The sequence below is a fragment of the Lepisosteus platostomus genome, chromosome 7 (genome assembly GCF_059453375.1).
Source record: "Lepisosteus platostomus isolate fLepPlt1 chromosome 7, fLepPlt1.hap1, whole genome shotgun sequence".
NCBI lineage: Eukaryota > Metazoa > Chordata > Actinopteri > Semionotiformes > Lepisosteidae > Lepisosteus > Lepisosteus platostomus.
In genome coordinates this window covers 53,035,389-53,058,800 of record NC_142617.1, presented here as the reverse complement: position 1 = coordinate 53,058,800, position 23,412 = coordinate 53,035,389, and the positions used below count along the sequence as shown (strand labels likewise).

Below are 23,412 nucleotides of genomic sequence, written 5' to 3'. Positions count from 1 at the left end.
TCATTTGTCTTGATTTTGTATGTTAAACTTCTGTTTCTGTGGTCATTAAGTTTGTTTCTTTGAGTCTCTTTGTCTTCCTACCTTAAGGAAACAAAGTAAAGGCTCTTACTTAAAACAGAGCAGTCATTTTTGCATGTTTTGTTCCACTTCAGAATCATAGATTTGGAGTATCACTTTACTGTACATCTCCTTTTGTAGTTAACTGTTCACAAGCCTTGATTGTTACTTGAAGTAAGGAAAGAAGGTTCCAACTGAACTTTCTTCCTTGGTATTTGACATGGGATTTTCCATGTCTTTGGCAATCATTTGTCTAGAAAAAAACTAAACTTATTGACTGTGAGAATAAAATATCAGGTAGGTGCTATACAGTTTTTCACTAGGTGTGGTCTATGTAATTACATGCTGGCTGGTAACTACAATAATCTGACTTAATTTGTATTTTTTAGTTTTGTATAATATACCGTACATGTGTTGTTGAAACAAGTTTCACATGTGCGTGTTTCCAAAACTTTTGGAGCTGAAGGGCATTATCATGCTATATAAATGTTTATATATACATATCCTTTTCACATTTTATCTTTTATGGAAAAGCGGTCATTTTGTGGGGGATAATTCAGTGTTTTGGAAATGGATTTGAGAGCAGAGGGTGTGCAAGATAAATTTATCTTTCAGACACGTAAAAGCAGGTACTACTGTTTTAACATTGTTTTCTAAATTGTATCTACGTGGAATAAAATCTGAACTGTTGCAGCAAAAAAGTGTTAAAGATACTGTTAACATGGTATTCAGGATCGTCTCTGTCTGCACTGGATCATTATCTGGAGACACAGTGTACCACTAGCTGGGCTCCAAACCAGGAGGATTTGCTTATGTAATGACTGGTTCCAGGAGATAAAAAGCTTTTAATGTGGCGTTGCTCATGTGCTTGGATTGACATGATGCACTCTAGTCAAAACTCAGCACTCAGAGACTCCTGTTGTCTGCTGCCTTGCAACAAGTTCTGTATCTGTGGGGCAAGATGGTTAAAAGAGAGAAGAAATAGTAAAAACCTTTTTTTATTTAAGACTCCTTGTGCTCTCTTTCTGTTCTGGCTTGTTCTGCTTTGAATATGAAAGCAAACTTGAAACCTCGCTCATCTGCATTACCTTTTACACGTGTATTTTGTTTCTTCTTTCAGGTGCTGGCCCGTGAGCTGATAGCGTGGGATGGGTTGTTCCACGTCCAGCTCTAGAAGCGTCTGCGATTGAGCCAGCCTGAGGAGTCCAAGCCAGATGAATGAGACAGGGCTGCTGACTAAGAGGATCTAAATTTCTGCCAGCTTCCCCCAGGTCCCTGGGCCCTGTCTGTCTGGGGGTCTGTCTCTCTCTCTCAGTGTCAATCTTTCCCCTTCTTCAGTCTCTGCCCGTTCGCCTCCCAGGCTGCTCGAGACTGTCAGTGCTTTGCCGTGCCCCTGGCCTCGTGCCCTGCGCTGCCCTCCACTGTGTGTTGGCGTGCGATGGCGCGGCAGGACTCTGAGCGTTGCCGCTGCGGGCTGTGATGTCAGAGCCCAGCAGCCCCGGTGAGAGCCAGCGCGGCGCTCCCAGATTCTTCGTGGGCTGCGAGGACGATGAGAGCGAGAGCCTTGGGGACACCAGCATGAGGACAGACATGGATCTGTACGAGGATGACGAGGAGGCGGACTTGGTGAGGGTAACCGGGGGGCTCTGGGGTGGAGCGTGACGTGGAGGAGGGAAAGGGGGAGAAGGACAAACCGGTGCCAAATAACTTGGAGGGTTCATGTGTGGCAATATTGGGCAGAATGGTGATGCAGTGGTTAGTATTTCTGCCAGGACTCAGATCTGGGAATGTGGGTTCAATTCCTAGGGTGAGATCTGCATGGAGGTTTGTATGTTATCCCGATGTTTGTGTGGGTTTCCTCTTGGTCCAAAGACCTGCTGGTAGGCTAATTGGCTTTTGGGAAAATTGGCCTTCCTGTGAGTGTGTGTGTATGTCTGTGTGTGGCCTGCAGTGGACTGGTGTCTAGTCCAGGGTGTATCCTGCCTTGTGCCCATTGATTGCCGGGATAGGCTCTGGCTCACCAGCAACCCTATGTTGGACAAAGTGCTTGGACATTGGATGGGTTGTGCACTACACTAATGAATAATGGGTGATTTGCAAAAATGAACAAAACTTATGATACAAACATTTTTGTCTTTTTATACGTCATAATTCTCTAATAACTGCACATCGAATGACTTGTACTTAACTTGAATGTAGGGGGACATTTATTTTTTTCTTTGTATTGTAATTCCATTTTTTTATGGGGAGATTTGAGTGCAGGTCTGCAGACGTGAGTGCAAGGCCTTTACGTGATGGATGTTAAACTGTCGGTGTTAAAAGCATGGGATTTCCGGATTCTCTCCTCAGCCGCCAGAGCAGCAGATCGTGGTGGGGATCTGCGCAATGACAAAGAAATCCAAGTCAAAACCAATGACTCAGATCTTGGAGCGGCTTTGTAAGTTCGAGTACATCACAGTGGTGATTTTCCCCGAGGACGTCATACTCAATGAGCCTGTCGACAACTGGCCCCTCTGCGACTGCCTCATCTCCTTCCACTCTAAAGGTAAGGACCCCCGGCATGTCCATTGTCTGGAGTGTGCTGGAAGGAAGCACCTGCAGAGGAGCTCCCGGTGGCGCTCCAGGAACAATGCACTGACAATGACAAAAATCACCTTGCATGCCCATACTGTACCTCTTTTCAAGAATGTTCTTTTTATGAAAATTGGATACTATGAAGCATGTACTGTAAATTTTTACCCACATCTAACGAATAACGAAAGCCAACTTCAAAACTACAAAGAATTGAAGTGAAGAAAAATGTGGAAACCTCTGCCAAGTGTAGAGAGTGAAGAGGAAGATGTCATACGGCCTGTTTCATGTTGAGTGTTCCCATCACATTCCACTAGCTTGTGTGGGGGGGGGGCTAGCGCAGAGCCACAAGGAGCGGCACGGGAGACATGTGACACAGCTCACCACGTCTTCCTTCATGCGTTGTGCGCCTGTGCTTTTCATAAGAATATTAGACTTTGTCTTGGATCCTAAAGGTGTTAAGAAAATGAAACGCACAAATTACACGGGGTTTGTTTAATTACACAAATAGAAAATTTAGTGGTTACTGTACAGTAGTATACTTATGTATGAATGATTAATGATATAACTGCGTTAGGTAAGCGGGTTTTTTTATTACTAAAAACACAAACCACAGTATGAATGTTAGTCATTATTGTTTCTTTTTGTCATTTTTTGGGGGTGAAAAAAAGTAGGGGTGACATTTTTGTGATCCGGAGTGGATTATAATTTTTCCTGGTAAGAAATCATGAAAGTTCAGTAGGTTTTTCTGTTTAGGAATTTATGTTATACGAAAGGGTGCGAATTAAATTCATAAAAAGAGGTACAGGTGTATTCTGTTGGACAGAACATTAATCAATGCATTGTAAGAACAGAAGGGCTGCATAAATAAGAATTATACAGTTGAAGAGGTTTTCTGTCTGATCCTTTGCTGAGCTGTGATCTGTGAAAACTGTTCAAGTACACTATAGGTAGAATTTATGTTAAACATAAATTTGCACTCTAAGGCTCCAATCGATCACAGTGTTCATGGACATGAGGAAAGGTTTGAGGTTTGGTGTAGTGCACAGTATGAATGTAATGGTTTATTATTTCTAAGATAAAAATATTAGAATTTTTTAAAAACACTGTAGAACTGGGTATTTATTTCATATAAAGTCCTGAGAAAAATGTATACAAGAGAAGGTACTTTTTAATACGAGCCTTCAAGTCTAAACAGTTCTCTGTTTTCCATGCATATGCTTCCAGGATTTCCTCTTGACAAAGCAGTGAGTTATGCAAAACTACGGAGCCCACTTCTCATCAATGACCTGAACATGCAGTACTACATACAAGACAGGTATTGTATTGAAGCATCACTGCAATGTGGAGGCTATGTAGTTGTGCTAATGGTGAGATGCAGAAAAAGAGGAATAATAGAGGATAGATCTTAGCAAACATTTCAGTATCTGTAAGAATCTGTCTTATAAAAAAATATTTGTCTTGGAAAGTGTGATCTGGGGCAAAGTACCAGAGCAGTATGTTGAATGATAGGAGTCCATACTTTTTAAAGTCTTTTGATTATTTCACAGGAGAGAGGTGTATCGGATCTTGCAAGAAGAAGGGATCGATTTACCCCGCTATGCTGTTTTGAACCGGGACCCAGACAAACCAGAAGGTGTGTGTGCAACCATCTAGTAAGATGTTTCAAATTTTTTACTCTTCATTCATTATATCATAGTAAATAACCAAGGCATTCTATACAAATGGTGTCATTTCCTTGTATCAGTCATCTTACCTTTCAGATTACTTTATTACCAAAGTATGTATGGATGAAAATATGTGTAAACATTAAGCTTTGACCTGTCTAGGACGTTTTCTGCCTTTATTGTATTTGACAATTGCCAGGTTTTGAAATGCTATGTAATGTTTATATATAAAGTGTTCTCAGCTCCCAGATATGTATTCTCAACTTTCACTAAAATATACTGAGCAAGCTGAATGATAAAACTGCAGTACAAAATACCAAAACTTTAAAGATCGGAAGGGGATTTAAGACTTAGACAGCTTGGAAGTTAAAGGTTAATGTTCAGTTTGTGAATTTGCTGTGGTTCCGTATGTATAAAGGCCAGTGATGTCAAAAGATATGAAAGCTACAATTCTTCTTGTCTTTATTCAAATCCCATGTTGGTTTGCTGGTACAGAATAAAACCAGTAACATATCAAAGAAAATGATCAGCTTTTTCAGCATGCCCTGCTAATTCCCTTCTGCACTTCTCTAGCCATGGGAAGAGAACAACAGTGTTAATTGGAAAGCTGTTGTTTCATATTAGCATAAGTACAGTAATCATTCTCTTTTCTTGTAGCTAATTGTACACTTTGCCACACTTGACATTTAGTCACTCATTCTATACCTCTGTGTCCAGTGAAGTGATGCCTTCTCTTCTGTGACTCTCAATGTCTCTGTGTTGCTCACAGAATGCAACCTGGTTGAAGGAGAGGACCACGTGGAGGTGAATGGGGAGGTTTTCCAAAAGCCATTTGTAGAAAAGCCAGTCAGCGCAGAGGATCACAATGTGTATATCTACTACCCCACCTCAGCTGGTGGAGGCAGCCAGCGCCTCTTCAGAAAGGTGCCTTCTCTCGTTTGACTTCTCTCTCAAGCTCAGCAGCCGCAATCATTCAGTTTGTATTTATTTATATGGCAATAACCAACAGGGGTTATGAATCAAACAGAAAGTCTGTTGACGTCACCTACTGTGTTTTTAAACCAATACAGAAACGTGTGTCATTAAGAATATGGCTCCACGTTGCATTGATCAAGATGGGGGCTCACAAAGTGATAATGCAGGTTTCTTTTTTGGGGGATAGAAGTAAAACAGCTTTGTGCGTGGATAAAGCAAAACTGAACTGCACTGCTTTTGCCAAGCAATATCACCTTAATCATAACGCAACTACATAGAATGATGCTGTAATACACAAAAAAATACAAATACAGTGTTTTGAAAGTAATTGCTCGATGCTCATAACCATAGCAATGGCAGGCTGAAATGTAATAGTGCGTGGCTCTTGTATAAAATTAAAGTGGATATCACTGAACACTTTCAGAGCAGTAAAATTCTTAAACCTTGTGCTTGCATCTGTAGATTGGGAGTCGCAGCAGTGTGTATTCCCCAGAAAGCAGCGTGCGAAAGACTGGTTCCTACATCTACGAGGAATTCATGCCAACGGACGGGACGGATGTGAAGGTGTGGTTGCAGATCAGGTGTCCTGTGTGTGTTTGTGGTGGCCAGCAGCTAAATGATGTGTTTGTGCGTGTTTGTTGTGACACACAGGTGTACACCGTAGGGCCGGACTATGCTCATGCTGAGGCCCGCAAGTCTCCTGCACTGGATGGGAAGGTGGAGCGAGACAGTGAGGGGAAGGAGATCCGTTACCCTGTGATGCTCACTGCCATGGAGAAACTCGTAGCTCGCAAAGTGTGCCTGGCTTTCAAGGTGACTCCTCTCAGATTCATTCTGCAGCCATACGTATATTAGCTTGGAAGTAGTGAGGTGTGTTTTTCCCTGACACTCTTCGGCATCGTGCTGAACCGAGAGGAAAACAAAAATCAAGACTCACACAGTAATTTAAATGATAGTAAAGAAGCTCAAAAACAGAAGGAAGTATTGAAAACATTAAATTATTCTCATTGAAAAAAGAAACTCACAGCTCACATAAATCCCAGGTCATTGTTTGAGACCTAAGATATGGTCATATCTGTTGAAGACGTGCCCTGAAAAAAACACATTTTTTTTATACATTTACTATAATAATCAGCAGCCCTGTTCTGTTTCTCGCAGTATTTTGGTAAATTAATGTTGAATTGATTTAATACTTGGGATATCGTAAGCTGACTGACTCATACTTCGATTTCAGCAAACAGTGTGTGGGTTTGACCTTTTACGAGCCAATGGGCACTCCTATGTCTGTGATGTTAATGGATTCAGCTTTGTGAAGAACTCCATGAAGTATTATGATGACTGTGCCAAGATCCTGGGGTAAGTAGGATACTCTTCACTGGTAGTGATAAGTGTACCCAACATTCAGGCTCTTTTACCTTGATTTATCAGTTCAGTTTCACTGTATACTGATTTACCTCAGAACATGTTTGTATTGATAAATCAGAAAATTAGAACACTACACTGTACAGGCATAATTTTATGTAATGCATCTGATGGGACCAATTTTTATAAAGAAAGAAAAACATAACCAGTCTGGTATGGTTTTAGAAGAGACTAATTCTAAATTCTGCTCTGCTCCCTGGGGTATCTAAATCTACTCTGAACAAGCTGCAGTATGTCCAAAATTCAGCAGCCAGAATCCTGACCAGATCTAGTGCAAGTGTTCACATTACTCCTATCCTGGAGTCCTTGCACTGGCTTCCGGTCAAATTCCACGTAGACTTTAAAATCCTCATGCTCACCTACAAGGCTTTACATGGCTTGGCACCTCAATACCTGTCTGAACTTTTATCGCCCTACTCCCCACCTCGCAACCTCCGCTCTTCAAATTCTGCCCTCCTTACTGTCCCCCAAGCCCGTCTACATTGTATGGGCGACAGGGCCTTCTCCTGCTATGCCCCCAAGCTCTGGAACTCCTTGCCCAAGGATATTAGAGAGTCACCTTCTCTAAACTCCTTCAAATCCAGACTCAAAACCCTCCTTTTCAGAAAAGCCTTTACTTAACTGGTTCCATTCTTCACCCCTCTGCTCTTCTTAATACCATCTTCCACGGTCTCCTCTATTGTTATTGTTGTATTGCTGTAATTATAATTGTGTCCTGTCTTGTGAAATTTTCTTATTTATTGTTGTAGTCTTCTTATTTATTGTTATTGTCATCCTGTAAAGCGCTTTGAGAAGCCACCTTTAAAGGCGCTATATAAAATAAAGTTTATCATTATTATTATTACTAATTAGAAATACACCTTTCTTATTTCTGTCAGTAATATTGTAATGCGGGAGCTGGCTCCCCAGTTCCAAATCCCCTGGTCAATCCCTACGGAGGCAGAGGACATTCCCATAGTACCTACCACTTCCGGAACCATGTGAGTACACAATTGGAATTGTGATACGAGATTAAAATGTATATCATTTCCTCTTTTTTTCTGAATTCTTAGTTCTTTTGAGTTCTCTGCAGAGCTGGGGGGGGAGTAAGAAAAGAGTTTTACAGATGAGTGTATGTTGATTGGCTTCACACTGTGCCAGCAGCCTCCTGACACTGTTGCTTTTTGTCAGGATGGAGCTGCGCTGTGTTATTGCCGTGATCCGACATGGAGACCGAACCCCGAAACAGAAGATGAAGATGGAAGTGAGGAACCCGATGTGAGTTTTTGTTGCAGTTGTGAAACTTGTCATCTTGTTGATTTTACATCTTGTATTCCACATGAGTGGTCTTTATTGTATTGATTTTTTTTTCTCGAAGACCTTCATACTTCAGTTGTTTTCCAGTTTCTCTGGAATAATTATTTCCACCTTTGATGATTTGTCACACTCCAATTGCGTAGTTAATATTCAGACACAATCACATGCCCAAGTCTGATATAGAAAATATCCTGGGTATACAGTATCATTCTACTGTAAGTGAATTTTAATATGTAACTGAGTGTGTTACATACAGTATGTGTGTGATAAGTTTTACTGTATTTTCATTATTTACCTTATCAGCATGTCTTTATTTATAAATTGGACATTAGTTTGTGGTTTTCTTTCAGGTTCTTTGATCTGTTTGAGAAATATGAGGGCTACAAGACAGGAAAACTGAAACTTAAGAAGCCAAAGCAGTTACAGGTGAAGAGAAGACATCTACAGTATGTCAGTCTAGAGATGTAACCACTAGCTACATCAGAGACTGTCTTCTTACTTCAGAGAGTCTATTGCCATTTGGTTTATTGTTCTTTGTACAGAATGTGCTGCTGAATTAAAAAAAAGAATCTTACTTACTGCACCCACATAGAATAAGAATGTCCATAAGAATATCTGGCTTGATAGTATCTTTAATTTGTAAGTGTTAGTTGAGATTCTGTAGATATTATAACCACTACATATTGAAGTCGGATTGCTAAGCATTCAGTATTATAAATCTACTGTCTGAATTGGTTGATTTAGCTCCACTCTCTGTATCTGAGAAGTCTTTTTCTTTTAATTGTCTTTGTATGTGTACAAGTCCACTCGTTATTGCATCTCCAAGCGCATTGCTGTTACCTGCTGATTGGATGTCATTCTCCAGGAGGTGCTGGACATTGCCCGACAGCTACTGGCTGAACTGGGCCAGCACAATGACTGTGAGATTGAGGAGAAGAAATCCAAGCTGGAGCAGCTGAAGACTGTGCTGGAGATGTGAGTGTTCGAACAGGAAAAGAAAAAGTGTTTGAAGAAGTTGCTACATAATTCTAAACATTGTGTATGTTATTACATGCAGAGCATTTTTAGATTTTACCACGTTGATGTGTGCAGACAGTTGGGGTGATGTCCATTTATTCATTTAATATTCACAGAGAGAGGAGTCATGGCTATTCCAAATAATAAATAATAAATATTTTTTATTCTTTCCATTACTGCGAAACTGTAGCAAAGATGCACTTTTTTGTTGTCGGTCTCTCCTGGTTCGTCACTAATACTGTATATTTGTTTTGCTCTAAAATGCCTCAGCCAGTTGCTCAGCTGCATTCCCTGGCTGTGTGCCTTCTGTGTCGTCATGCAGTCATGCCAGCTTGTTGCCCAGTTCACTTTTAGTTGCTGTTACTTTGTCCTGACATACTGTGCCGACAGTTTTAGAATACTGTATATCTTGAATTACTGTACATTCATGTGCACACAGGCACAAGATCAGATGCTTTATCATTGTTATGCCGTAGTTATGCATTAACAATGCATAATTATGTAACATGCAATTACATAGTTACATAGCTGTTTTTCTCCCACACTCTTGGAAGGGAAATCCAGTGTGAATGACTATGGTACACACTCCTTAACCCTGTCCCTTTTGATGTTTACCCATTTTATCATTGTCATTAAAGTGGTAGCTGTGCAGTAAACTTCCACAACACCAGCTTGACTTTCATAATGTCTTCTTTGGCCTGGATCCCTGCAGTTGTTGTTATTCTTGCTGACTATTGGAACAATATTGAGAAATCAGCTTGATTTATTTTTAGCTTACATGTGAGAAAGAAGCTGTGTATTTGTTTTAGGCTCATCCTGTTTCTGTGTGCTGTGCTGCCACGTGTCTGTGTTTATTGTTCCCTTGCTGTTGTTCCTTACCACATACTGTAAATGCAAAGTTGTACTGAGTTTTATATCTGCATTGCTGTGATCTAAATTCCAAAGTTGTGAGGGTGTCAGTTTACTATATTCTTTCTTCTTCAGTTTTTTTATATTTTTGGCCATATTTTAGTATTTGGTTTCCTTATGGAACACCTTTATCTGGCCTTTAAGTGCTTAGAGACCATTTTACATTTACAACAGAGCATCCAGAGAACCTGCAGTGCTGTAGGCTGGCCACCACGCCCAGATGAGATGTTTTCAGTACGCCCCGGTGGTTTTGGCTTTCACTGAATTTCTGCTGGGTAAAGGTGCGTGGCAGATCAATGGAGAACAGTAAATTTCAAAGGTCACAGTTCTCTGTTTTCTAAAAAACGTGACAGAGCCTAAACACCTGGAGGTCATCCATTTGAATACTGCTCAAGGGAAATCATTTTCTGACCATGCTAGATCTGTCAGCTGCAGTATCTAATAGAATGTGTGTGAAGCGTGAACTGAATTTCCTTTTGCGGATATTAGTTTACAATGGTGGTTTCCTTTCCTCTGTGCAGGTATGGCCATTTCTCTGGAATAAACAGGAAAGTGCAGCTGACCTACCTGCCCCATGGCCAACCTAAAACCTCCAGCGAGGAAGAAGGTAATAACATAGGAAGGAAGATGTAGACAGGGGTTCTGTGATATTCTAGTGCAGATGTAATTGGGAGATCAGGTATCTTAACAGATTTTAGCCTGCAGTCATTTATGAATAAGACATACTGGTTTGAGGTGTTAGACAGTAGTATAGTAGATATCAATGCCAGTGCATGAATGGGACTGGTTCAGTGAGGTAGTGCAAGGGATGTTCCATTGATTGAAACGAAACCTTTGCAGTTGGTTATGTGATCCTTGAGGCCTGTTGTTTCTCCTGCAGATTCCCGGAAGGAGGGCCCCTCGTTGCTGCTTGTGCTGAAGTGGGGAGGAGAACTGACTCCGGCAGGCAGGGTGCAGGCAGAGGAGCTGGGCCGGGCCTTCCGCTGCATGTACCCGGGAGGGCAAGGTGCGGCTGGGCCACTGTTGCCCTGGCATGTACAGTACACACCTTCATATATCAGTCCAGCAGAGTATGAGGACACAACCAACCACTTAACTCGTTTCCTCATTTAACATGTGAGGAACTCGGCATGCTGTCCTAGTGTTTCTGTCTTTCTTTTCCTCAAAGGAATATCAAAGGAATAATGGACCGTGGGCAGTCCATTGGAGGGAACAAAGAAGGAAGACAGTTGTTATCTCTGTCTGTTCTTTTGGTTTCAGAAGACCTCAGCACTGATCAGTTTATCTGGTGATTAAAAAGCACACCATCGCTTTGCACTGTGTGAGTCCTATTGGAACATCAGTTGGGATCATCGTCAGCTTGCCAGAAAAATGCAAAGAAAATATTTGGCCACAATTTAGTTTAAATTAAGTTATAACATACACTACTATCACAGATATTAAACTGAATGAGTTAAGATCAGAAAATATTTTAGAGGCAGCATAGCTTATAAGACTTTTTTAAGTATTCTGAAATCCCTCACATTTTCAAAGCAAAGAATCAATTTGTTTTCTTTACAGGGCCCATTAAATAAACCACAGATGAGATGCATTTTAAAAAGCCTTCTCTGTTTCTTTGAACTCCATGGAAGTCTCAGGAGCACAGGAGATGAAAATGAAAATGCAGAGATAGATTACCTTGACTGTTCAGCAGGGTGTAACGTAGGTCTTTGGATCTGACTGTGTTTTTGCAGGTTTACTGAAGCATTTCTTCAGAAGTGTAAAACCCTTCAGCCTTGTGACTGTCTCTCTGCTTCCAGTTAATTTAAACAATCTTTTTCTTCCAGCTCTGCATTTTCTCATTCTCTCTGCACTTCATTTCTTTGATTTGTTTCTGTACACAGGCATTTCGGAAGGTACTCACACTCTTGTGCTTCAGAAAAACCATTCAAACCCATTCTTTTGCAAGTGAAGTGTCACCTAAAAAATATTATTCCTTGACTTGTAAATAGAGTGAATAATTCACATTTTTCTAGGCAGAAACATGGCAAAAGTTGCACTGCTTTTTTTCCTAATTAATATTTAAAATCCTAATGAAAGTGACTGCCAGTGGATTAGAACTCATGCCATGAGACAAACAAATTTCCAGATCATTGACTTAAACAGAAATGCATTTTCATATAACTAAATATATATGCTGAGAAGCTTTTAACAATCCATATTTCATCTTCACTCATAATTTTAATGCACTCACAACCTTTAGAGATACTAAAATGTAGCTTGACACAATAGTCTTAATGTTTTTATAGATAACTTGTGTATGCATGTATTTAAAATTGGCTGTCAATATTTTTAATTAATGACAAAAGTATTAATTTTGTTGTTTAAAAACTAAATCGTTATAAATTTGCATTGCTGTGCATGAAAGAAATGAAGGAAAACAAGTCATGACCAGAATGAATGAACTTGTCATGGTTAAGTATAGATTTACAGATCTCTGATTTATAAATTAGTTTCCCCAGTGTCATCGCTTTAAATGGAAATTTGTTCTCGGTAGACCTCTCCGGTTTAATAAAAGATGATTAGATCCTCATTCTACCAGTTACTGAGTCTCTCTAACCTTTTCTTTGGTATCCTAACTTCTGCATGTTAAGCTCATATGAATATATATATATATTTAATGGTGAATGAGAAAAGATAATGAGGTCCAAATGAAGGCATGCTTCTTTGGAATCTTGTTTGGTTTGTTTGTTTTTTTTTCAAGAAGGGGGTTACATTCCGAAGTGTCACTTTCCTTTTAATTCTTCTCTGTTTTTCCTGCCTTTTCCGACTCGTTAACTACAGTAGATGGCAGCCGCAGCGCCCTGGGGTGCGAGTCCCCTATTGACTGTGGTAAGAAGGGTTTGGGCCACCTCTTCCCTTTCCTTCTCCATATTAACACTGGCCTGAAGCACTGCTGCCTCCATCTCCCTGCTAAAACCCTGCTGCACTTTAACACATCCACTGGACTAACAACTCGGGATGTGCTAAACAACACCACAAAAAACAAATATCTTCCCCCATGTTTTGCATTACATGGAGGCAAAATATTACTAAATACTGAGGAGAGGGTCCCTGTTTTTGAAGGCTGTTAATAAAATTAATACAGCCTGTGTCTGTTTGGGATTTAAGTGGATAAAAATTACAATAAAAAATCCCCAGCATGGGTTAGCATTAAGCGCACATGACTCAGCCTGTTCAGGAATTCATTCCCTCGCTACAGCGTTGCAGAATTAACTTTGGATTCTTAATGATTCACCTAATAGCTTTGAGATTCTTCATACTGTTTCGTTATAAGTTTTATTATTTGTTATTATCTTAAAACTTTCAAACTCGTCACTGATGCTGTGCAGTCTGTTCAAGCACATCGTTTTAGGAGAATGCAAGAAGGATACATGTTTTTGTTCATACTGTACAGTATATTGCTTTTTAAGTTGTGCGGACTCTACAGGTTACTGGTTGCAGAGCGCATGCTGAGCACTAAGACTGTGTGGGTTAATCAGAGGCAGTGTGACATGGTGCTGGTATTAGCATTCCATTTGTTTAGCAGTCTTAATACTGCATATCAATGGAAACAATGGCAAGGAGTTAAAGGATGTCTTAATAGGGGGTTGATAAAGCCATTAGAATATTAATGTGTGCAAGAAGGAATAATTGTGTATGCATATTTGCAGATATCTTTCTGGTAATCCAGAGCAGACACAAAGCTGTACAGTATTTTATTGCATTCCTTTTATTTGATGACTTTGTGTGTGGATTTATCTTAATTCAGTGGTGTTTTATGATTAATATTTCTGGGTTTTTTTAACAACGTCTTAGGTTTACTTGATTTTATACTGAAATTATTTTATTGTCATTGACGGGGGCAGGGGCTGTTAACACTTGGCTACAATTTTGACTTTATCCTGTGAATTTGAGGTTTTCTACTTTTAAAAGCATTTGACAGCAAAGCTACCTCCTGTAATTTAGTTGAGCAACCAGTGAAATGGTCTCATACCATGGCTTTTTTTTGTCATCGTGGGTGATACAGTATGCGCAAACTCCTGAGTTTGAGCTCTTTCACCTGCTGATATTCATTGATATTTTTCACTTTGACATTTAAAATGAAATTTATTTTTTCCCCATTCCCCATCATGATTTGTCTTCATCTCAGCTTTTGAATGAGCATGGGCTGGCTGTTCCAGGCCCTGCTTTGTAGGCTGCAGACATGCAGATGAGTTCCTTTACAGTGTTATATGCCATGCACTCAAATTCTTTTACAATACAGTAAATCCCATTCCAGCCTTATCCTTGTGGTATGAGGCTACATTTCCATATATTTTAACAATAAAGAGGTCTTGCCTGGATATTTTAAACATACAGTTGTCCTCTTTTAAAATGGCAATGTAAACATGAACACATCATTTATGTATTTTTTCTCCAACAGGGTGTGTAAAAGATGATCTGAAAAAGTCCATGGAATAATTCTATTGACCCAACTTCTGATAAGAACTAGCTTGATTTTTTTCTGACTAATTAGAGACATTTGATTTTTGATTTGGTTTTATAATTTTCTTTGGTCACAACTGTGCCTGACATCATCTGAAATGATCCAAGGATGAAGTAGTCTACATATGACCTAATGCTACTTTAAAATTAAAATATGTAAGTGCATGAAAAGGAACAAGAAGCTAAAAATTCTGTATTTATTATTCAAAGATATGTTTAAATGTTATCCATGTTGCACCAGCACTGATTCTCTCTGCAGTGCTGGAGGCAAAAGTCAAATTATTGTTTTGTATAAATGCCAATTGCAGCTGAAAAAAAATGCAGGGTACCAGTTTTCATTCAGCTGTTGTGTTTTATTTTGGATATACAGTATATCCAAATGGATATATGGATGTATATCAGTTTCTAGACCCATATTTGTTTAGTGTTAATTCTCTAAATGTGCTTTGTGCATTTAACTGGTTATATACTATACACCATGGAAATGCACTTATTCATTGATGTGTTGTATCTCCGATTTTCTCAAAAGAGAATTAACTTACAGTACCAGTATACAGTGGATGGTGGTGTACAACCATTTACAGATGAATCTGCGTTCTCTGTCAAACATTAATATTTCATTTTTCACTTTCTTTCAAAATCTTTCAGAATTCCCACACCAACAAGGTCTGGAAAATTTATGCTTAACTGTGCAATATCTTACCAGTGACTTACTGAACTCCTTTACTTTGTGTTGTTTCAGGTAGAGGTTTTCCACTTTTGTTTCAGTGAAGGCAGACATGTTTCAGTTTCTGGTCATGTCTACTGTAAGTACAGTATATCCAGGCTTTCAGCTGATCCTCTGTGTGAAAAGTCCCTGTTCTGTGATGTTTGACTGCAGGGGACTACGCTGGGTTTCCCGGCTGTGGGTTGCTCCGGTTGCACAGCACCTATCGGCATGACCTTAAGATCTACGCCTCTGATGAGGGCAGGGTGCAGATGACAGCAGCAGCCTTTGCCAAGGTATTGTACAGATGCTGACTGTAACAGGAATCGGCTATGACCTGGATAATATACCTTTTAGAAAACTAGTACTTTCTGATGGTCATACTAATTAATGTGGAGGGAGGAGGTAAGCTTACTCTTTTAATCGCTCTGATGATCACTGGCTGATGAAGAACCATGTTAGTGTAGATAACTGTCCAATTGTGTATAGCTCATAGTCCCTGAGGTTTAGCCTTGTGTGTTGCAGGGCCTGCTGGCTCTGGAGGGGGAGCTCACGCCCATCCTGGTGCAGATGGTGAAAAGCGCCAACATGAACGGGCTGCTGGACAGTGACAGCGACTCGCTCAGCGGCTGCCAGCACCGTGTCAAGGCCCGGCTTCACGAGATCATGCAGAAGGATCAGGACTTTACAGAGGACGACTTCGAAAGGGTATCCAGTGGTCCTTTTGTCACACGTTCTCCTACAGTATCTATACCATTTTGTTTTATTTTTGCAGTCTTGTACCTCTGTTTCTCCCATGGTCATTAGTTGTCCAGGGAATCAAGAGCAGTTTAATGTTAAATTGGTCTTTAAAGTAGAACATGATTGTGTGTTCTTTGTTACCAGAGTCACCTGACAGCCTGCAGATGACATAAGACCTAGTGTAATTGCCTTGGTAATACAGTAGGTCATTAAGAACAATGAGAAGGAGTTCACATTGGTTTTGTTTCTTTGCCTCCAAACAGTCATTAATCTTTATTCTTTAGCCTTACCTGTGTGAAATAACTGACTGAATTTCTAAACTCATGAAAATTGTAAGCTTCTAAATATTTCTTGTGTCAATTAACAATAATATCTGTTTTTTCTGGATGTAAGATGAATTGTTCTGTCCTATTAGCGCTGGAATTGAATAGTGGTATGCATTACCGGAGGCTGATCTCTGTTTTCTCTGTTGCTGTGCCAAGCTGGCCCCAACCTGCAGCTCGTCTCTGTTGAATTCTATGAAAGTGGTGGGGAATCCTGTCAAGACCTGTGACAGCGTCTACGCCCTCATCCAAAGCCTCACCTCCCAAATCCGCCGGAGACTTGAGGACCCCAAGTCAGCTGGTCAGTGAGGTTTAGAGATATTTAACTGTTTGGGAAACTCTTTTAAAAAATGCATCAACAAATGAATTAATCTGTGCTTCGAAGGAAGTGTTGGTGTTTGTTTGACCTGATTAAATGTGATGTCAGCACTGCATGCCATTCAGTATAGCCTCAGTTTTCAAGTGTAGCTACTGCCGTTCAGCCCCTTCATGGTGGGCAGCAGACATGGGTTGTAGGCTTGAAAGCCCAGTTGTCTTTGTAGTTTAACCCCTCTCCTGCTCCTCACAGACCTGCAGCTGTACCACAGTGAGACCCTGGAGCTGATGCTGCAGCGCTGGTCCAAGCTGGAGCGGGATTTCCGCATGAAGAGTGGGCGCTACGACATCAGCAAGATCCCTGACATTTACGACTGCGTGAAGTACGATGTACAGCACAACGGCTCTTTGGGGCTAGAGGATACGCTCGAGCTCTTCAGGCTCTCGCGTGCTCTGGCTGACATCATCATCCCTCAGGTACGAGCTGAAGTGTTCGACGTCCTGCTTGAGACTTCTCCTTCTTTCTTACCTGACTGTTGCCATTGTTCGCTTTAGGAATATGGCATCTCTAAAGAAGAGAAGCTGGACATCTCCTATGCCTACTGCCTTCCACTGGTGAAGAAAATCCAGCTAGACCTGCAAAGGACGCATGAGGATGAATCGGTTAACAAGCTGCACCCTCTGTGAGTCTCCACAATGCGTAACCTTAACAATGACTTTACCTTTTCACTCATCAGAACAGACTGCTGGGTTCTAATGGATGGCTGTTCATGAATTCAATGTCTGCTTTTTGGAAAACACAGTTTTACTTGTATCACTGTAGATGTGAAGAGTTTGGCTTTCCCTTGTCCCTGCAGGGATTCAGTCCCGTATTCTTGCAGGCTCTGTGCATTCACAGTGCCACTCGCCAAACAGCAGATGCTCTCAGTAAAAGACTAGATCCTCACGAACAGCATAGTTCTGCACTGTCCAGATTTCAAAGGGTGGTGACATTGCACAGAATTACATTTATCACATTTATACTCCTACGCATGTGTGTTAAGTGTCCAAGATCCACATTTGTGTGATGATAGGTTTAAGATTAAATTTAATATGAAAAAACAGAGAAGCCCAACAAAATAGTTCAGCACATTGCACGTTTTTTTTTCCTTTTAAAATATCAAGGCTGTTGCAGAGTGGTGATGTTAAAACCAGGCTGTTCTGATTGGTTGTTCAGGTACTCCCGTGGGGTGATGTCTCCAGGGCGCCACGTGCGAACACGACTGTACTTCACCAGCGAGAGCCATGTGCACTCCCTGCTCAGCATCTTCCGCTATGGAGGCCTGCTGAATGTAAGCATGAAACACACTGGGGAGTTAACAGGAACGGGGCAGTGGATCGCTTTGAAATGCTGGGAGAAAAAGAGTCCAAGGTACTGAAACTCAGTACAGCGTGAGTGAACTGGTTCACATTGCATGGCCTTTTGGGAAAGACGATATGTATACAGTATATTCTGCTAAGATTTAGTAACCTTATGCGCGGTGCCTAGCGGGGACTGATACTCTGATGCTGATGTCTGTGTCCCTGACAGGAGGAGAAGGATCAGCAGTGGAAGCGTGCGATGGATTACCTGAGTGCAGTCTCTGAGCTCAACTACATGACGCAGATCGTCATCATGCTGTACGAGGACAACAACAAGGTCTGCTGCTCCCCTGACTGGCTGGCCAAGTCCCACAACCTGCAGCCTAGAGGAAGCTGGAGCATCAGGCCAATGTGAAATTGATCTGAATCAATTGCTTTCCCCTTTGTGGAAACATAAAGATCAGCTGGTGAAAGCCTAGATCCCCAGAAATTTTACTCCCCTACTTTTACGTGTCCTCTTTGTTTTTGGCAAAATAAAGGAAAAGATTGTGGCAGGGGGGTGGGGTTATGTTAAAAGAATGAACCTATTCATCATGCCTTGTTGGAGCTGAGTGGAGAGCTGTTTATGTTACACCTATATGGTTATAAGGGTCTGATCAACTCACATGTGCTAGAGAGGTGATTCTATGTTCATTGTTTTTGTGCTGTTTTGGCAGGACCCCTCATCAGAGGAGAGGTTCCATGTGGAGCTGCACTTCAGCCCCGGGGTTAAAGGCTGTGAGGAGGAGGAGAATGCGCCCATGGGGTTTGGGTTTCGTCCTGCATCTGCTGAGGCAAGTGCCCAGGCAGTTCCAGGTGGGGGGAAGGAAGCTGTGTTTTCTGCTGCACAGCTTACCCAGCTCTCTAACAGACTTTCTGTGTGACAGAACGAGGAGAAGCAGACAGACCCAGGCAGCTTGGAAGACTTGTCCCAAGATGAGCCGGACCGGGCTGTTCCACTCTCTGAGCCAATAAGCATTCAGAAGAAATCGCCCCTCACGCGCACTCGCAAGACTGGCTCCATGGAGGTACTACAGAGTTGAGAAACCATCTCCATTGCTCCTCTGTGCTCTTTACCCTCGGGGAGGTTTTTAGAACAAAAACTAAAGAAATCTCAGTCACTCCAACATACAGTATCATTTGATGTGTTTCATTTCTGAAGCACAATATTTAATCAGTTATTAAATGTAACACACAGGGTGTGCGTGCTCTAAGCCTAGAGTATTAAAATAACTGCTCAAGCTGTACATTGCCTTATGTTGGTCACTGCAAATCTCAAAAGCCGCGTGCTGGGATGAGTGAATGAGTGTTCAAGAAACATAGAAGGTTTAACAAACATTAAGTAAGTGCAGTAAATTAGTCGGTCGTAGATGAAAATCATTACTGGAGACAGTTGCCAGAACATGCTTGTGGTTGTCATGTAGGCCTCAGAGTTGGCATGGGCTGCTTGACGTGACGTGTGTGATATTTGGAAGAACGCCTGCGCTGTGACTGCCCTGACCTCGCTCTGGCATTATTTTTGTGCAGGTTCTCTCCGAAACCTCCTCCTCCAAGACGGGAGGTTACCGCCTCTTCCCCTCCTGCTCTCGGCAGTCCCCCGAGATGAAACAGAGCGGCTTAGGTTGGTGTCCGATTCCAGCTGTTCAGCATTGCCATCAGTCACTGCATTCCTTGTGCCAAATCTGAGCTAAAGAGGTGATCTGTGTATGTGTCTAGAATAGCCAGTTTTCATGATCGCATAGCTCGTGATTTATCCCTCCGTATCATGTGCAGTAACCCTCTGATTACATCTGAGCAGGGTACAGTCGAGGTGCTTATACAGTTACAGTTTGCTTATTCACTCTGGACTGTCCTCTGCTATCTAAGTTAGTCTGGCCAGTTTCCATAAATTAATTATGCTTCCAGTAGGAAGGATACATCACTGCAGTCACTTGACTGTAGAGAGGCTTTCAAGGATAGTGGTAATAATATCTTCTCACTCCAAAAGAAGTAAAATATTAATTCTGTCAAAGTCTATGATACGGTGTTAGTGCAACTGCAACTTCCTTATTAACAGACTAATCTGAGGTCTATTATTTTCTATTCAGAAAATGAACTAACTTCATTCTATACATATGCTAGTTCTCACATATACTGTAGGTGACTGCAGAATATGTTCAGTATATTAGGTTAGTTTTGTGGAGATTTGTACCCCTACAGTACAGTATATACCTCGCTATAAATAAAAGGAATACATTAGGCTGCATAGGAGAAGTTAATTTTATTTGCAATCCTGTAATTTTTAAATTGACCATGGTTCTGAAATACAAACCACAGCTTTATTGCATTAGCCGTGTTGTTGTTCAAGTAATTCAGACAGTGGAGATCTGTCAAATATGAGAGAGGGTGTCTATAGAAGAGAAGATGTATTTATTCATGCAGTATAACATTTAAAAACCGTCAAGATAGCAGCAGTAAATTTTTAGCATCCCATAAAGTGCTTTGTATTCCTTTTCTTTTGCTGGCACACTGACCTTTTATGATTTCACATCATGTTTTGACAGACGCCATAAATGTTTTGAAAGTTTTCCCTTCAGTATTTGGCTCAAGTGTAATATTTTGGCTGACACACAGGTGTTTAAGGTGACCTTGGTGTCTGGCATGTGGTTTAGTTTAACTCCTTTTTTTCCCCCTCATTGTGTCTGGAAAAAAAAAACATTCTTTGAATAACTGCATGTGGTGTTGTGGAGACTAATCCCTCCCCTCCCTGCCCTGTGGCTCTCCTACACAGGGTCTCAGTGCGCAGGCCTCTTCAGTACCACAGTCCTAGGAGGCTCTTCTAGCGCCCCCAACCTTCAAGACTACGCTCGTACACACCGCAAAAAATTCTCCACTGGCAGTCTGTCCTATAAAGACGGTATGTTGTAATGATTCTTTTACTCCTAAAGCCTGAGCAGTGACGCAGGATAGGTGATCGCGAAGCATCAGTCCAGACATCACTCTTAATCGACACAATTCAGCTGACCTTATCATGCTGATCACAGGGATCGGGACAGCTTTTTTTGGTCTTACGATGTTGTCTTGGGGGGGGGGGAAGATTCCCTTTTGAGTTACAAAACGTGTGTGGTGAAAACATCAACCTATATCGACATGACTAGCACCAATTATATAAAGTCTTGCCCATGCCAATATCCATTACTGTAACTGCACAGGGTTTAGCTTTGTGCTGGAAAGGCATTACTTTCAGAACCCACAGAGCAGTGATTAACATGGGAGGGGTGTCTGGGAGCATTTTAATTGCCATTAGTATGAGCAAGAAGTTAAACCTAATGTTTTTCAAAGACAGCAGCTCTTTCTCAGGACTGCTCACCTAAAAGATAAAAAATGATAAAAAATAATCACTAATCCCATAGTGGGATGCTTCATTCATTTGTAATTCTAATCTGTGTCATCAGGTCAGTTTCTCTTACCGCATTCTGGTGCAGCAATCTGTATATAGGAGGAATCATAGCCTCATGCTGATGTGGAATTGACTTTTGATGTACTGAACTTTTAACTTTGACTAACTATTGTACCTACCATCAGCAATGGTTTGAAATTCATATCCCCCAAACAAATTAAATTGAAGTGATTTGCGTGAAGTGTCCTATAACTGTACTTAACATGATATATAAACTGTATATTATAGCCATGGCTCCTGTGAACTCTTGGGGCCGATGCAGCTATATTTTAAGCATTCTTGCCTGTGCTTTTCATGCTGTTATGATTGCTAAAGCCTTACTATGCTAACTCTGTTGCTTTCATTTTACTTTGGAATTTTGCAGAGAAAATATACTAGTGCTTTACATTTTTTTTACATAAGGATGAACGAAGGAGAAAGTAGCACCATAAAGAAGCATATAAGATCAATTCAAAAAGATTTTTGAGTCTCAATTGCAATGCCGATTGCAGTGACACATGCATTACATATTTAGCGAACAGAATGACATTGTTATTCCAGTAATGCTACATTGTGTGTTCAATTACTTTAAAGATCTCAGCAATTATCTGGTTTGGTATTTCCCTTCCATCAGCAGTGTCATAATTCAAAGCAGTGTGATCTTCATATTCATCCTCATCATAAAATCATCCTCATTCTCATCACCCCTGCATCTGCAGTTATCATACACAAGGCTAGTGGGCTTTATGAAGACATTCAGTCCTTGATTGATTGTTTGAAACAGAATTTTACCTAAAACTCAGCTTCTAACATATCCTCTGAAACTGAAATCATTCAGAATAACCTTGTATATGTCCTGGCTCTGATGGGATGGCCAGTGTCCAGTTGCAATACAGTATGTTATGCAGTTTAATCTGAATTGCAGAATCACTGTTCACTGTTGTTGGTTTCCTTGGTGACTGCTCTGGCACGTTTGCTCTGAAATAAGCACACCTACAGTAAAGTAGCAATAATACTGGCCATGGCTGTGAAAGCAGGTAGATTTAGAACAGCTGTTGTAAATCAGGGTAGGCTTTTTGAATTTAAGTAAAGCAAAATAAAATGTGCTGATAAGATGAAAATATTATTGAACCTATAGTCAAAATGTGATTTTTGTTTTGTTTTGAATGCACTTCAGAGGAATTAGCTTTCTACACTGCTTAAATAACAGTAAATCAACAGACCTGCACATCGTTTTACAGTACATCAGGACAGTATCATTAAGTCTGGTGAAACAGTCTTCCTCCTTTTTGTACATAATAGAACATGAACAATCTGAGCACAGGGTGTAAATTGCTGTGTAGTCCATATTATCCTGTTATAATCCGAATAACATCTGAACAGTTTTACTGAGATAGATGTATCCCTTGCTCCTGTGGTCTGGTGTAAGATGCTGTTTTCCCACACATACAGTTTCTATTTCTTCATGTACAAAAGCTGGTGCAGTTACAAGATAAAGCCACGAGAGGTCCACACTCTTCTTCTATTCCTTGTCAAAGGCTGCTTGTCACAGATTATCATGCCAGTGGTGTTTTAGCATTCTCTGCCGGTATATTGCTGCTTTTGAGCTTACCCCAGTGACTGTTTTAGTGAGTTCTCTTTATAAGTATTGTAGGGATGGAACACGAGTTATGTTAAAGGTTACATTATTTAACACAGCTATAACTTCATTTAATTTCTTGAATTCCAACAGGGTTACAACTCATTCATGTTATTGATTGAAGTAGCAGTGTCATTGTTATTGACAGCATTGTGACTAACTTGATGCAGTTTTCATTTCTTGACATAATTGTTTACCAGAAAATCAGCATATGCTTTTATTTAAACAGTGTTATAAGAATGTATCACAACTAACCTATGCTCGGAATGTATGCAAAACTAAGCTAAAACAAAACTAAATTATGTTAGAACAAAGAAAAAAGGCACTGGAAAAAAATGGATTTATGGAATCATGGGAAAAAAATATTCTTAATGATTTATCTTAGTAAATGCTCAATTGTATTTCAGACAATTTATATGATTATAGATTGGTTTCTTCTGCATCTTGCCATACAGTCCACTAGGTGTCGC

The 23,412-nt window shown here is 40.7% G+C and overlaps 1 protein-coding gene across 1 annotated transcript in view; it reads left to right on the top strand.

The window, feature by feature from the left end:
* Positions 1–23,412, top strand: part of ppip5k1a (diphosphoinositol pentakisphosphate kinase 1a) — a 41,704-nt gene that overhangs the window by 5,738 nt on the left and 12,554 nt on the right. Inside the window, exons 2-27 of the mRNA XM_088641230.1 lie at positions 1,178–1,683; positions 2,407–2,602; positions 3,856–3,946; positions 4,179–4,264; positions 5,065–5,219; positions 5,733–5,834; positions 5,922–6,083; positions 6,505–6,626; positions 7,571–7,672; positions 7,863–7,949; positions 8,339–8,414; positions 8,854–8,963; positions 10,436–10,521; positions 10,795–10,920; positions 12,738–12,785; positions 15,301–15,422; positions 15,652–15,834; positions 16,350–16,491; positions 16,759–16,982; positions 17,061–17,188; positions 17,722–17,836; positions 18,076–18,183; positions 18,563–18,679; positions 18,773–18,913; positions 19,413–19,506; positions 20,656–20,781. Coding sequence (XP_088497356.1) covers positions 1,537–1,683; positions 2,407–2,602; positions 3,856–3,946; positions 4,179–4,264; positions 5,065–5,219; positions 5,733–5,834; positions 5,922–6,083; positions 6,505–6,626; positions 7,571–7,672; positions 7,863–7,949; positions 8,339–8,414; positions 8,854–8,963; positions 10,436–10,521; positions 10,795–10,920; positions 12,738–12,785; positions 15,301–15,422; positions 15,652–15,834; positions 16,350–16,491; positions 16,759–16,982; positions 17,061–17,188; positions 17,722–17,836; positions 18,076–18,183; positions 18,563–18,679; positions 18,773–18,913; positions 19,413–19,506; positions 20,656–20,781 — 3,196 coding nt within the window. The 5' untranslated portion in view covers positions 1,178–1,536. The remainder of the gene's footprint in view (positions 1–1,177; positions 1,684–2,406; positions 2,603–3,855; positions 3,947–4,178; positions 4,265–5,064; positions 5,220–5,732; positions 5,835–5,921; positions 6,084–6,504; positions 6,627–7,570; positions 7,673–7,862; positions 7,950–8,338; positions 8,415–8,853; positions 8,964–10,435; positions 10,522–10,794; positions 10,921–12,737; positions 12,786–15,300; positions 15,423–15,651; positions 15,835–16,349; positions 16,492–16,758; positions 16,983–17,060; positions 17,189–17,721; positions 17,837–18,075; positions 18,184–18,562; positions 18,680–18,772; positions 18,914–19,412; positions 19,507–20,655; positions 20,782–23,412) is intronic.